This window comes from Ovis aries, chromosome 12, assembly GCF_016772045.2.
Source record: "Ovis aries strain OAR_USU_Benz2616 breed Rambouillet chromosome 12, ARS-UI_Ramb_v3.0, whole genome shotgun sequence".
Lineage (NCBI taxonomy): Eukaryota > Metazoa > Chordata > Mammalia > Artiodactyla > Bovidae > Ovis > Ovis aries.
This window is the reverse complement of record NC_056065.1, coordinates 18,271,105-18,290,696: the sequence shown is the minus strand read 5'-3', so window position 1 is coordinate 18,290,696 and position 19,592 is coordinate 18,271,105. Positions and strand designations below refer to the sequence as shown.

General features: G+C 36.4%; 1 protein-coding gene across 1 annotated transcript in view; it reads left to right on the top strand.

Moving 5' to 3' along the window:
• USH2A (usherin) overlaps positions 1 to 19,592 on the top strand; it is a 983,289-nt gene that overhangs the window by 808,168 nt on the left and 155,529 nt on the right. The window contains exons 60-61 of the mRNA XM_060396021.1: positions 13,597 to 13,755; positions 15,133 to 15,295. Of these exons, the coding sequence (XP_060252004.1) occupies positions 13,597 to 13,755; positions 15,133 to 15,295 (322 nt within the window). The remainder of the gene's footprint in view (positions 1 to 13,596; positions 13,756 to 15,132; positions 15,296 to 19,592) is intronic.

The window sequence follows — 19,592 nt, the reverse complement described above, 5'->3', positions numbered from 1 at the left end:
TTCGGCCCAGGGTCTTCTACTATCCAGGTTCTCAAAGAACATAAAGGAAAGTTCAGGGTGGTAAGTAAAGTTGATGGTTTCCTAGCCAAGCAACCAGGAATTTTCCATGGTGTGTTAAATTCCTTATCATGTTCACATTATGACATACCTAAATTGCCATTGCTAATCTTAAGACTTTACACTCAGTAAGGATTTGAAAACATCTTTCTTTTTTCTTTTAAAAAAAAATTTTTTTTGGAGTATAGTTGATTTACGATGTTGTGTTAGTTTCTGCTATACAGCAAAATGAATCAGTTATACATACACATATATTCACTTTTTAAGATTCCTTCCCTTTGTAGACCACTACAGAGTTTTGAGTACAATTTCTTGTGCTATACATTAGGTCCTTATTACTTATCTGTTTTATATACAGTAGTATGTATATGTCAGTCCCAGTCTCCCAACTTATCCCTCTCCTCCCTTTTACCCTTGTTATCCATAAGTTGGTTTCCTACACCTGTGACTCTATTTCTGCTTTGTAAATAAATTCATTTGTAACATTTTTTTAGTTTCCACATATAAACAACTTCATATATTTGTACTATTAGCTGACCTTAAATAAGTCAGTTTGTCTGCATCTCAATTATCTCCATCTGTAAAATGGAAATAATTAAGCACCCACATGTAGGGTTATTATAATGATTAAATGAGATAATTTGTATAGTTGATATATTATCTGGTCTGTATAATATTCTGTGTGTGCAGATGCTGCACTCAGTCTCTTGGTCATGGTGAGACTCTTTCTGACCCCATGGGCTGCAGCCCACCAGGCTCCTCAGTCCATGGAATTTTCCAGGCAAAGATATTCTACAGGTAGTGATAATTTTTGGATAATTAGTTTTACCTTTAATTATTCTAAAATTAATTTTATTGAAGTAGAGTTGTTTACAGTGTTCTATTAGTTTCTATTGTACCAAAAAATGAATCAGCTATACATATACAAACACCCTCTCTTTTTTGAATTTCCTTCCCATTTAGGCTGCCATAGACAGTTGAGTAGAGTTTTCGGTGCTGTATAATAGGTTCTCATTAGCTATCTGTTTTATACATAGTACGGACTATATGTCAATCCCAATCTTCCAATTCATAACATCCCTCCCCTTTCCCCGCTTGGTATCCATGTTTGTTCTCTACATCTGTGTCTCTCTTTTGCAAATAAGTTCATCTATACCATTTTTTTATGGATTCCATATATGTGTGTGTTAATATATATTTGTCTTCTTCTTTCTGACTTACTTCATTCTGTATGACAGTGGCTAGGTCTATCCACATCTCTACAAATTTTAAATATGTATTTGTCCCAAGATGTGTTAGATCCCAAGGCCCCTACTTTCAAAATGATAAAACTGCAGACTCCAAAACTGGGTTTGTAAATTTTGAGACTTCTTTCCTAGAATTTTGACATCTTTTCCTTTGAGTTCAGCATTATATTTCTATGTTTAATGTATAATATTTCTACTTAAAAAAAGGATCATTGTGAAATGAAACAGGAATTTTGCTTTTTAATGTCACCTTAACCCTTATCCACCTCAGGCTTTGTAGAAATCGTTCATTGTAGCCCATCCTGAGGGATATCATAGAAATGCTTTACATGCTAACTCTAACACTGTAACCAATGGTTAATAAATCTATAATATCCAGACCTGTCAATCTTTTAGTTTCAGATGCACAAAATCCATTACAGAAACCCTATAATATATGGAAAGATTAAAATCTTAAATTAAACTTTTTTCCTGGTGCCTAGAAGGATTTTGGACTCAATAAACAGGCAGATGATTTTGACTTGTGTATAATCTACAGTTGATTTTATTGGAAAGTACCTCATGCTGTGTTTTGATTTAGATAATAAAAACATTTTTCTGTTCCTGAAGAGTCACAAGTATATATTTTAAACAGGAAGAAAACAAACTTGTTATAACTGGAGGTTGTTTATTTGCTGACAATCGAGAACTTTCTATGTATTCATCATAGGATCCTGCCATTACAAAGTGATTACATCATACACAGAGCTGGAAAATGGACAGTCCATGCCCTGTAGTTCCCCAACCTGAGTGAACATTAGAAGCACCTGGAAAGCTTGTGCAAAGATAAGTTCTCAAGCCCAAGTTTATGAATAAAAATATCCTGGATGGAATTAAGTGCCCTAGGTCAGTGGTCCCCAATCTTTTAGGCACCAGGGACTAGTTTCATGGAAGATCGTTTTTCCACAGACCCAGGGGGCAAGGGATGGTTCTGGAGTGACTCAAGCACATTACATGTATTACATTTTGTGGGGGTGCTTGCTAAGTTGCTTCAGTCATGTCCAACTCTTTGCAACTGCATGGACTGTAGCCTGCCAGGCTCCTCTGTCTGTGAGATTCTCCAGGCAAGAGAGTTCTCACAACTTACTGGAGTGAGTTGCCATGCCCTCATCCAGGGGATTTTTCTGACTCAGGAACTGAACCTGTGTCTCTTAATTCTCTTGCATTGGCAGGCAGGTTTTTTACCACTAACTCCATTAGAAGCTCATTGTGCGCTTTATTTCTTATCTAATGCCGCTGCTAATCTGACAAGATGTACCAGTCTGCAGTCTAGAGGTTGGAGACCCCTGCCGTAGGTCACTGTGATGTGCTCCAGGTGTAGTAACCATGAACCACCCACATCAGGCAAAAGTCATCAGTTACAATGAAACTCTGACAGTGTGAATTAGACCAGTTTCCCTTGAATGTCCAAAGCCAAACTAATGGTTCACTTAACTGATTTTTTTCACACACTTTTTTGGGTCAGTAAGGATGGAGTAACCTTACATAGGTAAGTTGCTGGGAGGAAAAAGTCTCTGTGGTTGCCTGGCAACAAAAAATGACTTGGGCAATTAAGTGGGCTCTCAGTTTACATGTTATTATTTCAATGATATGTATAAATTGTATTATTATGCTATCTATAAATAGTATTATTATTATAAGTCCTATTATTAATAGTAAAAGGGTACAGCCCAGAAAATATATGAGAATATTCAAAGGAAGAGAAATTGTGGTAATGATGGTAAGTATCATACATATTCATTAACACTACATGTTTATATTTGCCATTTGTTAAATTCCTAGTTTATGCCAAACACTTTGATAAGCACTTTCCCTGCCTTACTATGATTCTCTTGCAAACCTTGGAAAACAAGTAATATCATCATCAAAATATTAAGATAAGAAACTTGAATCTTGAAGAAGTAATGTAATTCACTTAAGATCACCCAGTTGAGTCAAGACTCAGACTCAGGTCTGCTGCCTACTACTTACTGCCTTATAAAAGCAGTTCCTTTCTATCTTCGGCTTAACTCTTGAATTCATATCATACTTTCTTTTTATTGCCCAAAGTCTTTCAGATTTATGATACAGCAACTAGGTTTCCTGAAATAGTAGCCCAGAGGGCCAAGACCCAGAACTAGGTGTTGGTGAAAACCGAATGATTTGGGCGGAGTGGGGGGGGGGATGGGTTTTAAGGAATTAATTATGGAAAATGCAAACCCCTTAAGGGAAAATATCTCTTGTGGTATGAAGAAACTAGTATCCAGAATTCTTTACTGACCCATCCAGAAGTAGAGAAAGAATAACGTGACTTAGCAAAACTAGATTCCAGGTCCAGGAAGATCTTAATTAGGAAAGAGAGAATAAGGGTCATTTCTCAATTAACTACAAAGAGGTTCCACCCGTGGCTGATTCATGTTGATGTATGGCCAAAAGCAGCACAATATTGTAAAGTAATTTTCCTCCAATTAAATAATTCATTAAAAAAGAAAGACTTTTAACACCTTGGTAGACATTCTTCTGGGCTTCACAGATGGCTCAAGTGGGAAAGAATCCACCTGCCATGCAGACGATGCGGATTTGATCCCTGAGTAGGGAAGATTGTCTGGAGAAGAAAATGGCAACCCACTCCAATATTTTTGCCTGGAAAATCCCGTGGACAGAGGGGCCTGGCCGGCTAGAGTCCATGGGGTTGCAAAAGAGTCGGATACAGCTTAGTGACTAAACAACAAGAGACATTCTCTTACCTCCCATATAAATCCTGGTTCATTTTATCTCATATATTACTTCATAAATGTTAGTAGTAAGACTATCAAAACCCTTCAAACTCTAGAAAATTAAGATTTCCACTTTTTTGTACACCATTTGTATCTTCAAATTAGATGACATGCAAACAACATATCCTTATAAAATACTTGCTGAATTAATAATGAAAGAAGATGGTGATAAAACCTAAAATTTATCATTCAGGGAAATATAAATAAATTTTAGATTTTCTGCCAGTTAAAATTATTCAGACACTTGTTTTCCTATAGAAACCCATGTTCAGTGGGCACTGGCTCTGTGCTGGCCATTCTTACTTGAATCTACAGGTAGCACAAATAGGATTAGTTTAATCCTAAACATTTCTTCTCACATTTTACCTGCTCTGAACCTTGGATCAGAACTTAAACATTTATATTAAAGATGAAAAAGGATATATATTATCTTAATGGTTGAAAAAGTATAGAAAACGAAGTAGAAAATACCTCATGGGACGCAAATGATTTACTAAGATTAAAAATTGAGATAAGCATCCCTACCATTTCAGAATCCAAACATTCAAAATTATTTAAACTCTGAAGGTAATAATGGGACTTTCTAATTTATCAAGGTGATGACTCTATTTTGAACTATCCTAGCCCTTAATCATCTTTTAATTAACAATGTCATTGGATCCAACATCCGCTTTTTCTCACTAAAGATAATGAGTTATTTAGGCTTGGTGCATAATATTGAAATACTGGTGCCTTTCCTTTCACATTTATCTCTTAGTCCATTACCTCTGTTGCCAGTTCTTCTACTGAGAAATCATTTAAATTAATATTGCTTAGGAATATAAATGATTTTTATTAATCAAGTTTTAATTAAGGGATAGCTATTGGCCTCTCTGTAGACATTAAACATCTTGGTGTCCAGTGAACTCATCAATGCAGTGTATTATATCAGATACTGTCCATTTAAAGTCAAATTGGCATAAGACTTTTTAAAGTATTCATGTCACATTAATCGGGATAATTCAACACTGGCAGTTGTTTCAAGCTTCTTATGTGTGCCATAGACAAGTGGCAAGTAGTGCTGAATTTTAGAAAAAAGGTAAAATCATTGCAATAATTTGTAGTTGATTTTGTGTATTAATTTGCCTATCTTTTTTCATTTTTATTGAGTATAATTAACAAATGATAATATATTTAAAGTGTATAATGTTATCATTTGATATAAGTGTACATTGTGAAACTATTTCCACCATTAATTGAATTCACACATTCATTATCTCATATATTCTCTCAGTTTTCCTTTCTTTTTTTTTTTTTCTTGGTGAAAACACAAGTTCTATTCTCTTAGCAAATTTCAGTTGCATAATAGTTTAGTTCAGTCGCTCAGTTGTATCCTACTCTTTGCAACCCCATGGACTGCAGCACACCAGGCCTCCTTATCCATCACCAACTCCCAGAGTTTACTCAAACTCATGTCCATTGAGTCGGTGATGCCATCCAACCATCTCATCTTCTGTCATCCCCTTCTCCTCCTGCCTTCAATCTTTCCCAGCATCAGGGTCTTTTCAAATGAGTCAGTTCTTTGCATCAGGTGGCCAAAGTATTAGACTTTCAGCTTCAACATCAGTTCCTCCAGTGAATATTCAGGACTGATCTCCTTTAGGATGGACTGGTTGGATCTCCTTGCAGTCCAAGGGACTCCTCAAGAGTCTTCTCCAACTTCACAGTTCAAAAGCATCAATTCTTTGGCACTCAGCTTTCTTTATAGTCCAACTCTCACATCCATACATAACTACTGGGAAAACCATAGCCTTGACTAGACACACATTGTTGGCAAAGTAATGTCTCTGCTTTTTAATATGCTGTTTAGGTTGGTCATAACTTCCAAGGAGCAAGCGTCTTTTCATTTCATAGCTGGAATCACCAACTTCAGTGATTTTGGAGCCCACGAAAATAAAGTCTGTTACTGTTTCCCCATCTATTTGCCATGAAGTGATGGGACCAGATGCCATAATCTTCGTTTTCTGAATGTTGAGCTTTCAGCCAACTTTTTCACTCTCCTTTTTCACTTGCATCAAGAGGCTCTTTAGTTCTTCTTCACTCTCTGCCTAGTTCTTCTTCACTTTCTGCCATAAGGGTGGTGGTATCTGCATATCTGCACAATACAGTATTATCATGTATATAGTCACCATGTTTTACAATCAATCCTCAGACCTTATTCATCTTATAACTGAACGTATGTACCATTTACTAATTTCTCCTTATTTCACCCATCCTCTCAACCCCTGGCAACCACCATTTAGTCTGTTTCTATAGGTTCAGCTTTCTTTACAAATGAGTCCATTATAAGTGATACCAGTCAGTATTTGTCGTTCTCCATCTGGCTGTATCACTTGATATCCTCCAGTTTCATCCAGGTTGTAGCAAACAACAGGCTTTCCATTTTTAAGACTGAACAGTATTCCAATCTTAAATCTATTCCATTGTGTGTATATCATATTTTCTGATCGGTTCATCCATTAATGGGCGTTTAGGTTGTTCTTATCCCTTGGCTGTCATGAATAACGCTGCAGTGAACACACAGTGCAGTTGTCTCTCTGAGATAATGATCTCATTTATTTTGATTATATACCCAGAAGTCGAATTGCCAGATCATGTAGTAGTTCTACTTTTATTTATTTATTTATTTATTTTTTTTGAGGAACCTCCATGCTGTTTTCCATAGTGGCTGTATCAGTTTACATTCCCAACAACAGTGTACAGGGCTTCCGTTTTCTCTACATCCTTACCAGCATTTGTGACCTCCTATATTTTTTGATAACAGAGATCCTAACAGGTGTGAAATGATATCTCATTATGGTTTTGATTTGCATTTACCCACTTATTATTGATGGTGAGCACCTTTTCATGGTGAGTACCTATTGACCATTTGTATATCTTCCTTGGAAAAATGTCTTTTCAGGTCCTTTGTCCACTTTTAAATTGGGTTATAAATTTCTACTATTGGATTGTATGGCTTCCTCGTATACTTTGGATATTTAATCCCTCGTTAGATAATGTGGTTTGCAAATATTTGCTCTTATTCCATAGGTTGTCTTTTCATTCTATTAATGGTTTCCTTTGCTGTGCAGAAGCTCCTTAGTTTGAGGTAGTCCCATCTGTTCATTTTAGCTTTCATTGTCTTTGCTATAGGTGTTTAGTAAATTTATATTACCTTTTTGAGTTCTAATGTGTGCTTGGCATTTTCAAAGAGATTAACACATATCTCATTTAATGTTCATAACAGCTTGTGGTACATCCAATGTTCTCCCTCTGTTGCTAATGAGAAAAGTTAATTTCGGTGCTGAAAGCTTTTCTCTAGGTGATTCATCACATAGGTGTCAGAGCCAACTAGCCAATAAATTTCACTCCAAATTCTTTGAGCAAACACACTATTCCATATTTTTACACTATTTTTCTACCTAAACAGTGTGTAAAACAAATTATTTTCTTCTGCATTCTATCATGATCCAGTTTAAAACTGAAAAAACTATTGCCATAGATACAGCAAGCATATACGAAGACAAAGTGGTTCAGGGGCAGTTCATCCAGTAACCCAGTAGGATCATTTTATTTGCAGCTTAAAATTTCACAGGATGTAATTCATTTACATTTGAGTAGATTGATGCTAAAGCTGAAACTCCAGTACTTTGGCCACCTCATACGAAGAGTTGACTCATTGGAAAAGACTCTGATGCTGGGAGGAGAAGGGGACGACAGAGGATGAGATGGCTGGATGGCATCACTGACTCAATGGGCATGAGTCTGAGTGAACTCCGGGAGTGATGTTCAGGTGATGGACAGGGAGGCCTGGTGTGCTGCGATTCATGGGGTCGCAAAGAGTCGGACACTACTGAGCAACTGAACTGAACTGAACTGAGATTGATTCATCTATTCATTTCAACAAATGTGAAAATGTTTACTAAGCCCCTCTCTGGGGGGTGCCAGGCATGATTCTAGACATTTTGAGTTTAAGAAAAGAAGGAATGAGATATTGTCCCTCGTGTCAAAAACTCTACCATCTAGTTGAACAGAAAAGGTATAAAATTATACAAACTATGTAAAATTTCCATACAGTTGGTATGGATGTGTGTTTAAGAGGGTCCAGTTTCACTTCCATGGCCCCCAAAGGAAATTACCAACATACCCACATCTCTACAAAGGAGACATGCCACTAATTTGTTAAAAGTATTATGTTAAGCACCGTCTGTGGTTTGAAGCAAACGCAGCTATCAAACCAATAGTTTCCCTCTTAGAATTGTTCTTGCTCCGGCTCCTAAAAAAAGATTTTAAAAAAGGATTATTTGATTGACTTGTCCCATTGTAAAGTATGCACCTGCTGTGAAATGAAGCCACAGAGGGGAAAAAAAAAAGTTGAATAATTTAACTTTTTTATTTGTAAAGATAATCAGGGTTTTTCTGATTACATCTTAACTTCATAAATGTTAAATAACCTATCAGCATCTAGTTGTTGTAAATTATGAAAAGGAGCCTTGCAAGGAATATTAACCAACGAAATCTTTGTTCTTTAGTGAACAAGAAAATGTGTTATGGCAGCTTGTCATCGTGCGACTGGTAACTTTGACACCAAATAACAAAACTGCCATTTGCACTTAGGGTAAATTGGTTCACATGAGTTTCCGCTGCTCCTCTTGCTCTGACATAAATTTATGAACTCAGGAACTAACCAAGCCGTGTGGCTTGCCACCTGACTTTAACAAATATGACCATTTCATTTCATTTAGTCATCAGAATGCCAGGGGGCTAGGTCATTTCAGACTCATTGCAGATGGTCTAGGGTTTGTAGGAACACAGGAGGCTTTCACATCACTGTCCTGTAAAGTATGACAGTGGAGGGGGCCCTCTTTGTTAAATAAGTGCATGTCAGTGTTTGACATGTTCCCAGCTTCAAGGAGCATTTTCTGTTTCAACACCTTACAGGTGTATGTAAAGGACTTTATTTCTGATTAACCAAGACGTGAAAAATGTATTTTCTGGGTACACGCTTTGACCAGCCATGATCAAGATTATGTCTATATTTGAAATATGGTGTAAGTACAGTTTTGTTCCCTGACTTCCCAGGAGTCCTGTCTTTTAAGAAAAGATACTGGAAGCAGACCAGAAGGTACAAACTACAGACATATAATAAGGTGCAACCTCAGACAAATTGAACAAAAGACCACTTTAAATTACTGCTAAGAATAAAGACTAGCATATCTTCACAGGCTGCAACTTTTACATATCCAAGTATATGTAAAAAATAAAACTAGATAACCAACTTTTGTTATAAAAATAATTACTATATTCAATATAACATTGATTTGTAATTGAAATAACTGCTTTATATAAAAGATGGGTTCAGCAGTGTTTGTGGGCACATGGAAACAGTGTCATAGCTATGGGGTATTTTTTTCCCATTTTGCTCAATTTCATTTTGTTTTATAGAGATGTCTGTCATTTACTCGGCACTTTCTGTGTTGCAGTAATGAACTAAAATGTTTTCAATACATTTTTAATTAATCCTTTCATCTCTTTATGAGGTGGCTATTAGTGTCATCATTTTATAGATGGAGAGACTGGTGTCCCCAGAGGATGGAGAATTTACCAGGGAATAAGGAAAGTAGAGGGCTTCCCTGGTGGCTCAGTGGTTAAAGCATCTGCCTGCAATGTGGGAGACCTGGGTTCGATCCCTGGGTCAGGAAGATCTCCTGGAGAAGGAAATGGCAACCCACTCCAGGATTCTTGCCTGGAGAATCCCATGGACGGAGGAGTCTGGTGGGCTGTAGTCCACGGGGTCGCAAAGAGTCGAACACGACTGAGCGACTTCACTTCACTTCACTTAAGGAAAGTAGGAGAGGGATTTGGTCTGACTCCATCCTGTGGTTTATCTAGTTCATCAAGAATTATAGTATATTTTCCAAAATGTATTTGTCAAACTTTTCCTCAAAATCCATCCTAGGATCAGAGAAAACAGAATAAACGTGTAATCCGAGGAGGTTGGAAAAAACCTGAAGCAGTCACCATAACCTTGTAAATTATTTTAAGGTCTTGCTTTTTATCTTAAAATTTCATGCAAATTTTCTACATCCAAAAAACAATGTATTGTAGAATTTGTCATTCAGGGGCACATTTTCTACCCTTTTCTTCTATTGATACTCTTTCTAGCTAAATCATAATATGCTATTATGTTTCTGGATGTTAAGTCAATCCGAAGAGCGCCAACCCCAATAACAGGCTCAATGTCCAGGCAGTTCTTTCTCTCTTCATTTTGTCATAAATACGTGTGCACAAACAGCAACCTTTGCCCCCACTGCCTTACAAACTACGTTAGGGCAACAACAAGGAGAAATTCCCAAATCTGAGGCAGGATGCTGTGACCTTCCAAGACCTTCTGGAGGGATATTTCCATAACCATATCTTCTGCTGAAGGTCAAATTGCAAACCGAGATGGTCCCTGACTCACTCGTCAATCTCTTTTACTACTTGGAGCAGTACTCCCCAAAGATCGTCTTTAGTAGAGAAAAAGAAAACTCTGATTAGATTGCTCTTTTATTTTACCTCTAATACAGTTCTTAAGTTTTTCTCCTCCATTAATGAATTCAGAGCCTCCAATGCTCCCTGTAATCAACTCACTTCATCCAACTCTCAAATTTTGTTTTAATTATAGCAGTCTTACTGGGAGAAGGAAAAGCATTCCCAGTTTTGTCTTGCAGTTGAGAATGAGGCCTTGAAGAATATCTTCTAAATGAGCTCATTACATGTACTCACAATTCCATTAAAGAGAAAATGAATTTACTTAAATTTTCTAGGTATTAATCTTTGCTGTGATATCTGAAAAAATAAATAAATAATGTATAATTTTCTGTTACTTGAGACTGAGCAGAGGCATCACGGTCCCAATCTGTTTTTCATCCCGTGTCTGGGGAAGATTACACATGATGAATTATTTTAAAGCAATAGTAAGTGACAAAAATTAAATGATGTTTGCATCACAAATAGTATTTATACATGTTCAACACACTGGTTTTGCCCACATAAACTTTTTTTGCTGGTGTGAAGTTAGTTCACTCTGAAGTGACTATATATTCAAAACAATTTAGTAAAGTTCTCATCACTCACTTGCACATATAATTTTCTAATTTTGTGCATTTTAGGGAGAAAAATCCACACCCATTTTTGTGACTAGAAATAGTGGGGTTCTGCCGGTTTTCCCTAGGGTTGTGGGGGAGGAGAGTTATGTGTTTCACCAATTCTACAAATCAAATCTAGTTGGGGAAAGAGGGACATGTTTTTCCTTGTCTCCAAAAATACTTTGACAAAAATCCGCAAATATCCAGGGTATAAGTATCTCAGTTTGGGAAATCTGCTCTTCAGAACTTTTCATCTTCACCTATAATTTTGTTCCATCAGTGGTAATTCTAACTCCTCTTTCACTTTTGCCCCTGTATCTCATCTCTCTCCAAAACTTGTTCTGCCTGTCTACATGTTCTCTCAAATTTATCCTTTCACTTTTTCCTCTGATTGTCCTAATCCAAGTCTTTTATCAAGAGACAGCATAAATATAGAGAGATAAGCTTTGGTCTCAAATGGGCCTGAGTTCAAGTTTTGCTGCCTCTATTAATCTGTGTGATATCCGTAACAAGTTTCTCCTATGAGCCTGAGTTTTCTTATTAAAAAAAAATGGTAGTAATATTTATCTTACAATATTGTCTTCTGGTTTCATTCATTCACTCAATCAACATTTGAGCTACTGATTTATATTCAAATCTAAGCACTGGAACTACCTTGAAGAGAAGAACACAGTCCCCAACTGTATGAAGTTGATATTAAAGGAGATAATATATGATGCTTGACATAAGACAGGAATACAGTAAAATGCTGTTTTTGTTTGTGTTGTTTCTACAACCGTGCAATGACTTTCAAATTGATAGCTCTTCCTCCTGGTTCACATGTTTTCTATCCATCATTCACTTGCCAGTGGTGCTATCTTCCTAAAATCTAAGTTAGATCATGTTAACACCAGCAGAGTGTTGTGCTGCTGATTGCATATAAAACCAAAACTTCTGGAAGAAATAAAAGATAAAATAGAGTGGCTCACTTGAACTTGAGAGTGGAGAAAGCAGGGTCTACTTTTAAGAGTCTTACTCTAAGGCTTCTGATGTAGGGAAATGGGGAGAGAAAACCCAGGAAGAAAAACACATTTGAGAGTGGAACATAGTGTAATTCTTTTTTAGACCTTGAGATTGAGGTCTCTGTGAAGTAGAGTGTTCAATCTACAAATCCACAATGCAGGATAAATATAAAGTCAGAGATAGGAATTTAGGAATTGATCGTACACAGAAGTTAAGCTATAAGGACAAAAACATCAGTTTAATTGGGATGCTCTGAACTTTAAATTCTCAGTCTTGGTTACCAAATTCAGCATCATCTGGCACCTTCCCAAAGGAACCGATTGATCAATCCTTCCGATTCTGATCAATATTTCCTTCAGAGACTCCTTATTTTAATCTATCCTCCATAAAGTCCTGAACACCTCTGGTTTCTGCTCACTCTTCTGCCCCTCATGCATTGGAGCTGTAGCTACAAAAAACAAAACTACATTTAATTCTTTAGACCTCATCTCTCCTGGGTTATTGAATCCTCTGCTATGGATTTCCTTGTCTCTGTAGCAGAGAAACTTATTTGAGTATTACAAAGGTAAGTGATGAAGCCCACATATGTTAGAAGCTAGCAAATCAATGAGAAACTTTGGTGGGAAGCTTCATTATATTCTTCATTCAAGGCTCATATCCTCTCCTTTAAAAAGTGTGCATGTTGTTCATGACCAAATAAAACTTAGAAGCATTTAATTCTGTGACTAGACTGTGAAGAGGCTAAACTGATAAGGCCTCCATTCTTTAGGAGGCATTGTGAAAAATGACAGTTTTTAAACCCAAATTTCATATATATTTAGGTTCATGCATCTCACTGACAGAGTGGACTGTCCTGACTCAATAATTAATGCACTGGGAATTCTCTAGGTAGACTGTGATTTGGATACTTTATGGGCTATTATGTCAAGGATCTGTGTCAGATGAGATGCATACCCAACGCTTGCAGAAAAATTATTGTCACAAGCAAAACTGGTGGGAATTTTTATGTACTTTAAGAGTAAGTAAACCTAGGAAAAATATAACATCATTTCTAAGCGCCTTGTATGTATTTGCCTTGAAACATGCTTTTGTTTTTATTTGCCTATAGAGTATATCATTGAATAGAATTGTTATATTTCATTTGTTTTTGAAAATAGATCATAAACATTCCTTACTTTTAGAATAAGCACTCTAATATTTTCCAACTCAAATTTCTTGCAATTATTAATTGCTATATTAAGCATTAGTATACCTTGAAGTGTAAAGTTTTAAATATACACTGTTCTTAAAAGATGAACATTTGTTGACCAAACAGAGAAACATGTGTTTTATTCTCTCTCTTTAAAGGGATCCTTGTCCCCAAAATGCCTGTGGAGTACAGTGTCTTACTCAATGCTGGAAGTGCAACACCTCTGATCTCCTCTGTTGGTCATCATCAGTCCAGCCTTCTGGAAAACTTGGCTCCATTCACACAGTATGAGATAAGGATCCAAGCATGCCAAAAAGGTGAAAGTCTTTCAGACACTTGCCCAGGGTTTTTATAAAAAAGAATTTCATTTAAATGTTTTTCAATAAAAAGGAATAGATTCTCAATTCAAATACAAAGACTAACATTCCATTTCTTATTTGTACTGGACTTTGTACTCAGAAAAAATCAGAGCCCTGCGTTGAGTGAAGAATTATGCATTTCTGCACATTAAATCATGAATATTTAAATATATGAAAGTGGTGGCTTTGCAAAGTCTTGTTTTATAAAGCCTTTTAAAAGAAAAACACCTAGATCACATAAAGAAACCATGGGTAATATAAAACAAAATAGGCATTACAAAAGTCTCCTAGGAAATGTCCTCACCTTGGCTGTATTTCAGTTTTATTTAGGGGTGAGGTAGGAGGAAAGGAGACATTATTAAGCAGTTGAGTTACACTCAGATGAATCTCAACATATTTTACACTTCTTCCCTGATAACTGTCTCTTGAACCTAAACTGTCACCTTGAGTTTCATGGCTTCAGCTAGTGGTCAATAAAATCACCATCTACCTGTATGGTCTTGAGAAAGAGCCCCACTCACTTCCTTCATCCTTCCAAGTGTTATATAATATGTAATACCCAATTGCTAAGAGAAAAAAGGTGTAACTCAAAACAAGTTGCTTCACCTTAGATTAAGGAAATTTACCAATCTTATGTTCAACACGGAACTCCTGTCCTTAGGAACTTTTGTCTCCAAATGAATACTATTTCCCGTAGAATTGGTTAGAACTAGGGGTCTGTGATTTTGCTATGCTTCATTTCCAAAACTGAGCCAGTTTGCCCACTTTTCTCTACAAATCAGACATTTTGTTTTGGAAAGTATTGTTTTCCTTGCTCCAGTCTTCAGCTAATCTACAAGGAAATGGCTTTAAATTAAAGTTTTCTTGATTTAAAAGCAAAATCACTTTCTGCATCTCTGTGTATCCTGTGAATTTGAATCCATATCCTTCAAATGCACTATTTGACTTCTGTGTGTCAAGAGAACAATCATTTTTAAATATTGGCAAAATAAGATATTATTATTAAGAGCAGGTCACACATACACTTACTTTAATCATATTTTTACTTTCTGGCACAAATAACTGCAGTAAACTAGAGAAAACTCAGTTCAAGGTATAAACTTTATTGTCTGTGCCTATGCAAAAATGTGGTTAGTTAATGGATTTTTCCAAAAATCATTTCTTATTTAAATATTCAAATCCTATAAAGATGTAAATGCTAGTTAAAGTATGTATAGAACTGTGTGTACAAAATTTCAGATACAATGATTTTCATGGTATTCCTACCCTTCTGTGTGTACACGTAGCTCTTTTTCTTACTCAACAAATTACTAAAGGTATTTTTTTTTTTTCAAGGAGGTTGTGGAGTTAGCAGTAGGATGTTTGCCAAAACAGCTGAAGCTGCCCCCATGGATCTAAATTCCCCTGTTCTTAAGGCACTGGGGTCAGCTTGCATAGAGGTTAAATGGATGCCACCTAAAAAACCAAATGGAGTCATCATCAACTACTTTATTCACAGGTAACATTGACTATTACTATTATTGTTAATTATTTAAGGTTGTGTACTATTCCAGTACTGTAGACTCAAACATGTTTTCTATTTCCATAAGGGAATGAATGGGAATTCATGTGTTTTGAGCACCTACTGGAAACTAAAATTGGTACTGGATACTTTTACACATTATCAAAGGGGAAAAAGCTACAACTAACATGTGACGTTTATGTTTGAGCCTCTTTGGAAGAGGAGACCTCATAGCCCCAAAAGCCTTACCTTTGATGGAGAGTTAGAGCCATTCTCTGGAGGTTCAATGGCCAAGAACCATAGTCAGTCCAGAGGAAGAACCAGGTCTAGGACAAGAAATCTAGTTATTTCTCACCACCTAATATGTGAGATTGGAAGGGTTTTCCCTCTTCTTCAAAAGATGACACTTCTCATTTGCAGAGAGAGGGGCTCACCCTGCAAGGCCCCTTCTGTTTTGAGGCTTCCACTGGGCTGACTTGGTAGTGTTAGTACAACTTCTTTTCACCATGATGTGCATAATCGATTAAGTGTATCCACCGAAAATGAGGAAAAGAGGGAAGGAGCAAGGGGAGGGAAGAGAAGGAAAGAGAGATTGAGAAGAGTGAGAGTGAGGATGAGGGGGTAAGGGGAGACAGAGAGAGACTGAGACTCTGTGGGCAGTTTGGTTTGAGGACATTGAGCTCCTTGATCCATTTTTCACTTGATCAACATGGACATAGTTTTAAATTAATGTTTTCTTTACATATATATTGAATAAATAGGAGGAAGAGGAGAGAAAGAAAAGAAATAGACACAGAGAGAGAAGGAAAGAGAAGGAGGAAGAGAAAGAGCAGGAAAGGAGAAAGTGAAACAGAGAGACGAGAACAGAGAACCCGCCACTGAGAGCTGGCTGCCGTGTTAGTCCATTCAGGTTGCTGTAACGAGAATACCATAACTCGGGTGACTTATAAACAATAGATATTTATTTCTCACGGTTCTGGAGGCTGAGAAGGTTAAGATCAAGGTGCTGGCAGGTTTGCTTTCTGGTGAGGGCTCACTTCCTGCTTCACAGATGGCCATATTCTCTCTCACATGGCAAAAGTGGCAGCAGGTCCTGCAGGGACTCTGTCAGGGCACTAATTCCATGCATGAGGACTCCACCCTCATGACCTATTCACCTCCTAATATCACCACCTGGGTGGTTAGGATTTCAATATATCAATTTGGGAGAACACATTCATTCAGATCATAGCAGTGAAACAGAAAAGACACTTTCTAAGACAGACACGAACAGACATAAAGCTTTTGCAGAAACCCCTTTCCAAAAGCCATCTATTTACATCAGGCGTACAAAGCCCACATGTTTTCTCAGATCCCCATCCCACTCGAGCATCCTTTGTTAGTCTCTCCTGCAGCCTAGCCCTCCCTTGTTTGGTCCTGCACCCTAGACACATCATGAAACTTAGTTTAGGCTCCTCTTGTAACTTAAGATGGTAAAACCCTTTGATTTAGACCAGTCTTCATGTCTGGGTTTATAGGAAGATTGTGATGGATCAAAGTTACCATTGCTATTCTTTTTATGTAAATGACATTGCCCAGAATGAGCAAGCAAAATGTTTTCCTCTCAGCAAACATTAATTTGAAGAATAATATTTCTGATTCAAATACACACAAACATGTAAAACTGGCTAATGTGAATTTACATTTTACACTAAGCACGTTAGAGCAGCCTCTAAAATGCTCATCCTCTTGGAATAGTTTCCTTTCGTCTACTTAATGCTAATTGTATGAGAAAAGCACATCAAATTCCTATTCTGAATAAAGGGAAATAAAGTATCTGTTATAGACCAGGATGTGGCTTCACTCTGTTGGTTTTGTAAATAAAGCTCATGATTACAGTGACTATTCCATGGCAGCTATAGAGAGAGAAAACAGGAAATATAATGCAGAAAGCCTGCTTCAATGAAAAATACTGTAAATTGAATTTGACAGCATTTGATGGCATTTGATTATTCTAGTCACAGCCAAACAATGATATAAAGAGTAATATGAAACAGAATGTGTTACTGCCTAGCAGACTCAAAAGCAATAAACCTTCCTCCAATGTGACACAATCACTTCACAATCATAATTGTAGCCTGTTTGATACCTCTGAGTACAGCAGAAGGGCACTGACTGACATAGATACATTTTGTTTTTTATTTAAAGTGAAATGAAAATGGCGCGCTGGGGCTTCAGATACAATCGTTATGTTCACCTACATAGGCATGAATCACTTGGCAGTTATTTCAGCTGAAGTTTAAATGTGCTTAGACAACAACAATATCAAATTTTTCTTAGATAGCTGCAAAAAAAACCCAGAAATTTGTAAGGACTGAAATAGAATGTAGACACATAGTTCTTTTTCATTCTGGGACTCCATAGAGCCCCTCATATGGTTATAGCCATGGGCCTGCGGGCTTTCTGGGGAGGTTATGGCATGTAATTTCTGCTTCATCATGTGCCTCTTCTTTCTTCTATCACCGCCAAAGGAAATCCCTTTAGCTCAAATCAAAGATGGGGTTTGACCTATGCAGATATTTTCATTAAGTTGCAGGAAGTCAATTTGCCAATCCCGTCTTGAAAATGTTTGTCACTCTGCTCTCTCCAACTCCCCAAAGCATTTTCCCTCAGTATTTCTCTTTCATTGTTTACATGTTGCCTCTAGATAGCATCCTGTTAAAAAAAAAAAAGGCTGGGGGGCGGTGGGGGGGGGGGGGGTTCTGCCCTAATAAGCATATAAGCTATTTATGACTTTAAGAACTAAAACAAAAGATAACCTAATAAGGAGGAGACTATTAATGTGATTGCTTCTGGTTAGTTCACCTGTTAGTTTGATATATTATTTAGGCTACTTTGTTGACCACATGTGAGTTACAAAAGAGATTTCCTACATTAGAGACAAACTTTATGTTAGGGTTTTGCAAACTGTTTACTGATCGTGTTATAGATAAGACCATCTTAGGCTTTATACAAGTATGGCCTGTATAGTAAAGCTTCTTCAGCATTTCCCCTTTATTTTATATCTGTAATCTTGTAAATGGTAAAATTCACCCACAAAATACAACTTTCATTTACAAAATCCACCACTCTTTCTTAAGATTTTATAAGACATGTAATAAAATGATCTCCCACTAGGCGCTTCTATTTTGAGAGAGACAAAAATGCATGGGTTTTTAATTCTCAAAAGCAGCCTCTAATTTTAAAAAAAGATTTGATCAGTGTTCAATAAAAGACAAAAATATACAAACACCAACACTTGCTAAACACTGTAAAAGTAAAACCTGATGAGCCTTCCAGGTTCAAATAATTGAGTATTCTAAAAAGCTCAGTAGGGTTTTGAAGGCTAAAATCTGAGATAGTTTGAATGGAAGGATGATATGGAAGACTATTTCAAGCAGGGTACCATAAATAATATTTTTTAGAATGAGTAATTAAGCTGATTGAGTAAACTAAGAAAAAGGGGGCATTGATTGAAAGGTAAAGGAATTTTTATGCAATCAATTTGTGTTATGTGGAAAGGAAGTATGGATGTGAAGATAGATAGATAGAGCAGATAGATATAGACAAATAGATATATGGATAATGGATGATAATGTTTATTTCTACTGTAAGATCTGGGCTCTATTACAAAGGACCTTTACTATAGTAGGAGATGTAAGTCAAACTAAACAAACAGAAAAACAAGCAATATAATGTGAGAACTATAAGTATTTGTCAAATTTTATTTAATGTGAAAAAATATACAGGAGAAAAGAATTCTTCCTGAAATATTTATGGAACACTTTTGTTGATGGAGAATTCTTAGATAAAGTTAATATCATTAAGACCTGGCTTTACAAAATAAAAATGTAATGAGTCGTGTCCAACTCTTTGCGAATTTAAATTAGAAGTACTTTTTTGGAGAAAAAAAAAAGTTTGACAGTACAGAATATTACAGAGGTAATGCCTTTTTTATTACTTACCCATGTCATATATAATTCCCATTGATAAATAACTATTATTCATTTTAATATATGTAACATTAATGTTACATAAAGGAATTGTTCAAATTTTATTTCTGTATTTGGATACACACACCTCTCATTTTTTTAGACTCAACAATATTTTATTATATGAATATGTATCTTGTATTATTTAATCAGTCCCCTTTTTATGGCAAAATAGGTGATTTCCAGGTTTTCATTACAAAAGCAATTTTCCAAAAATATCTTTACAATAAGCATATGGAAGATTATCCTTATTACTAGAAGAGCAGAATCCAATTTTATCCATT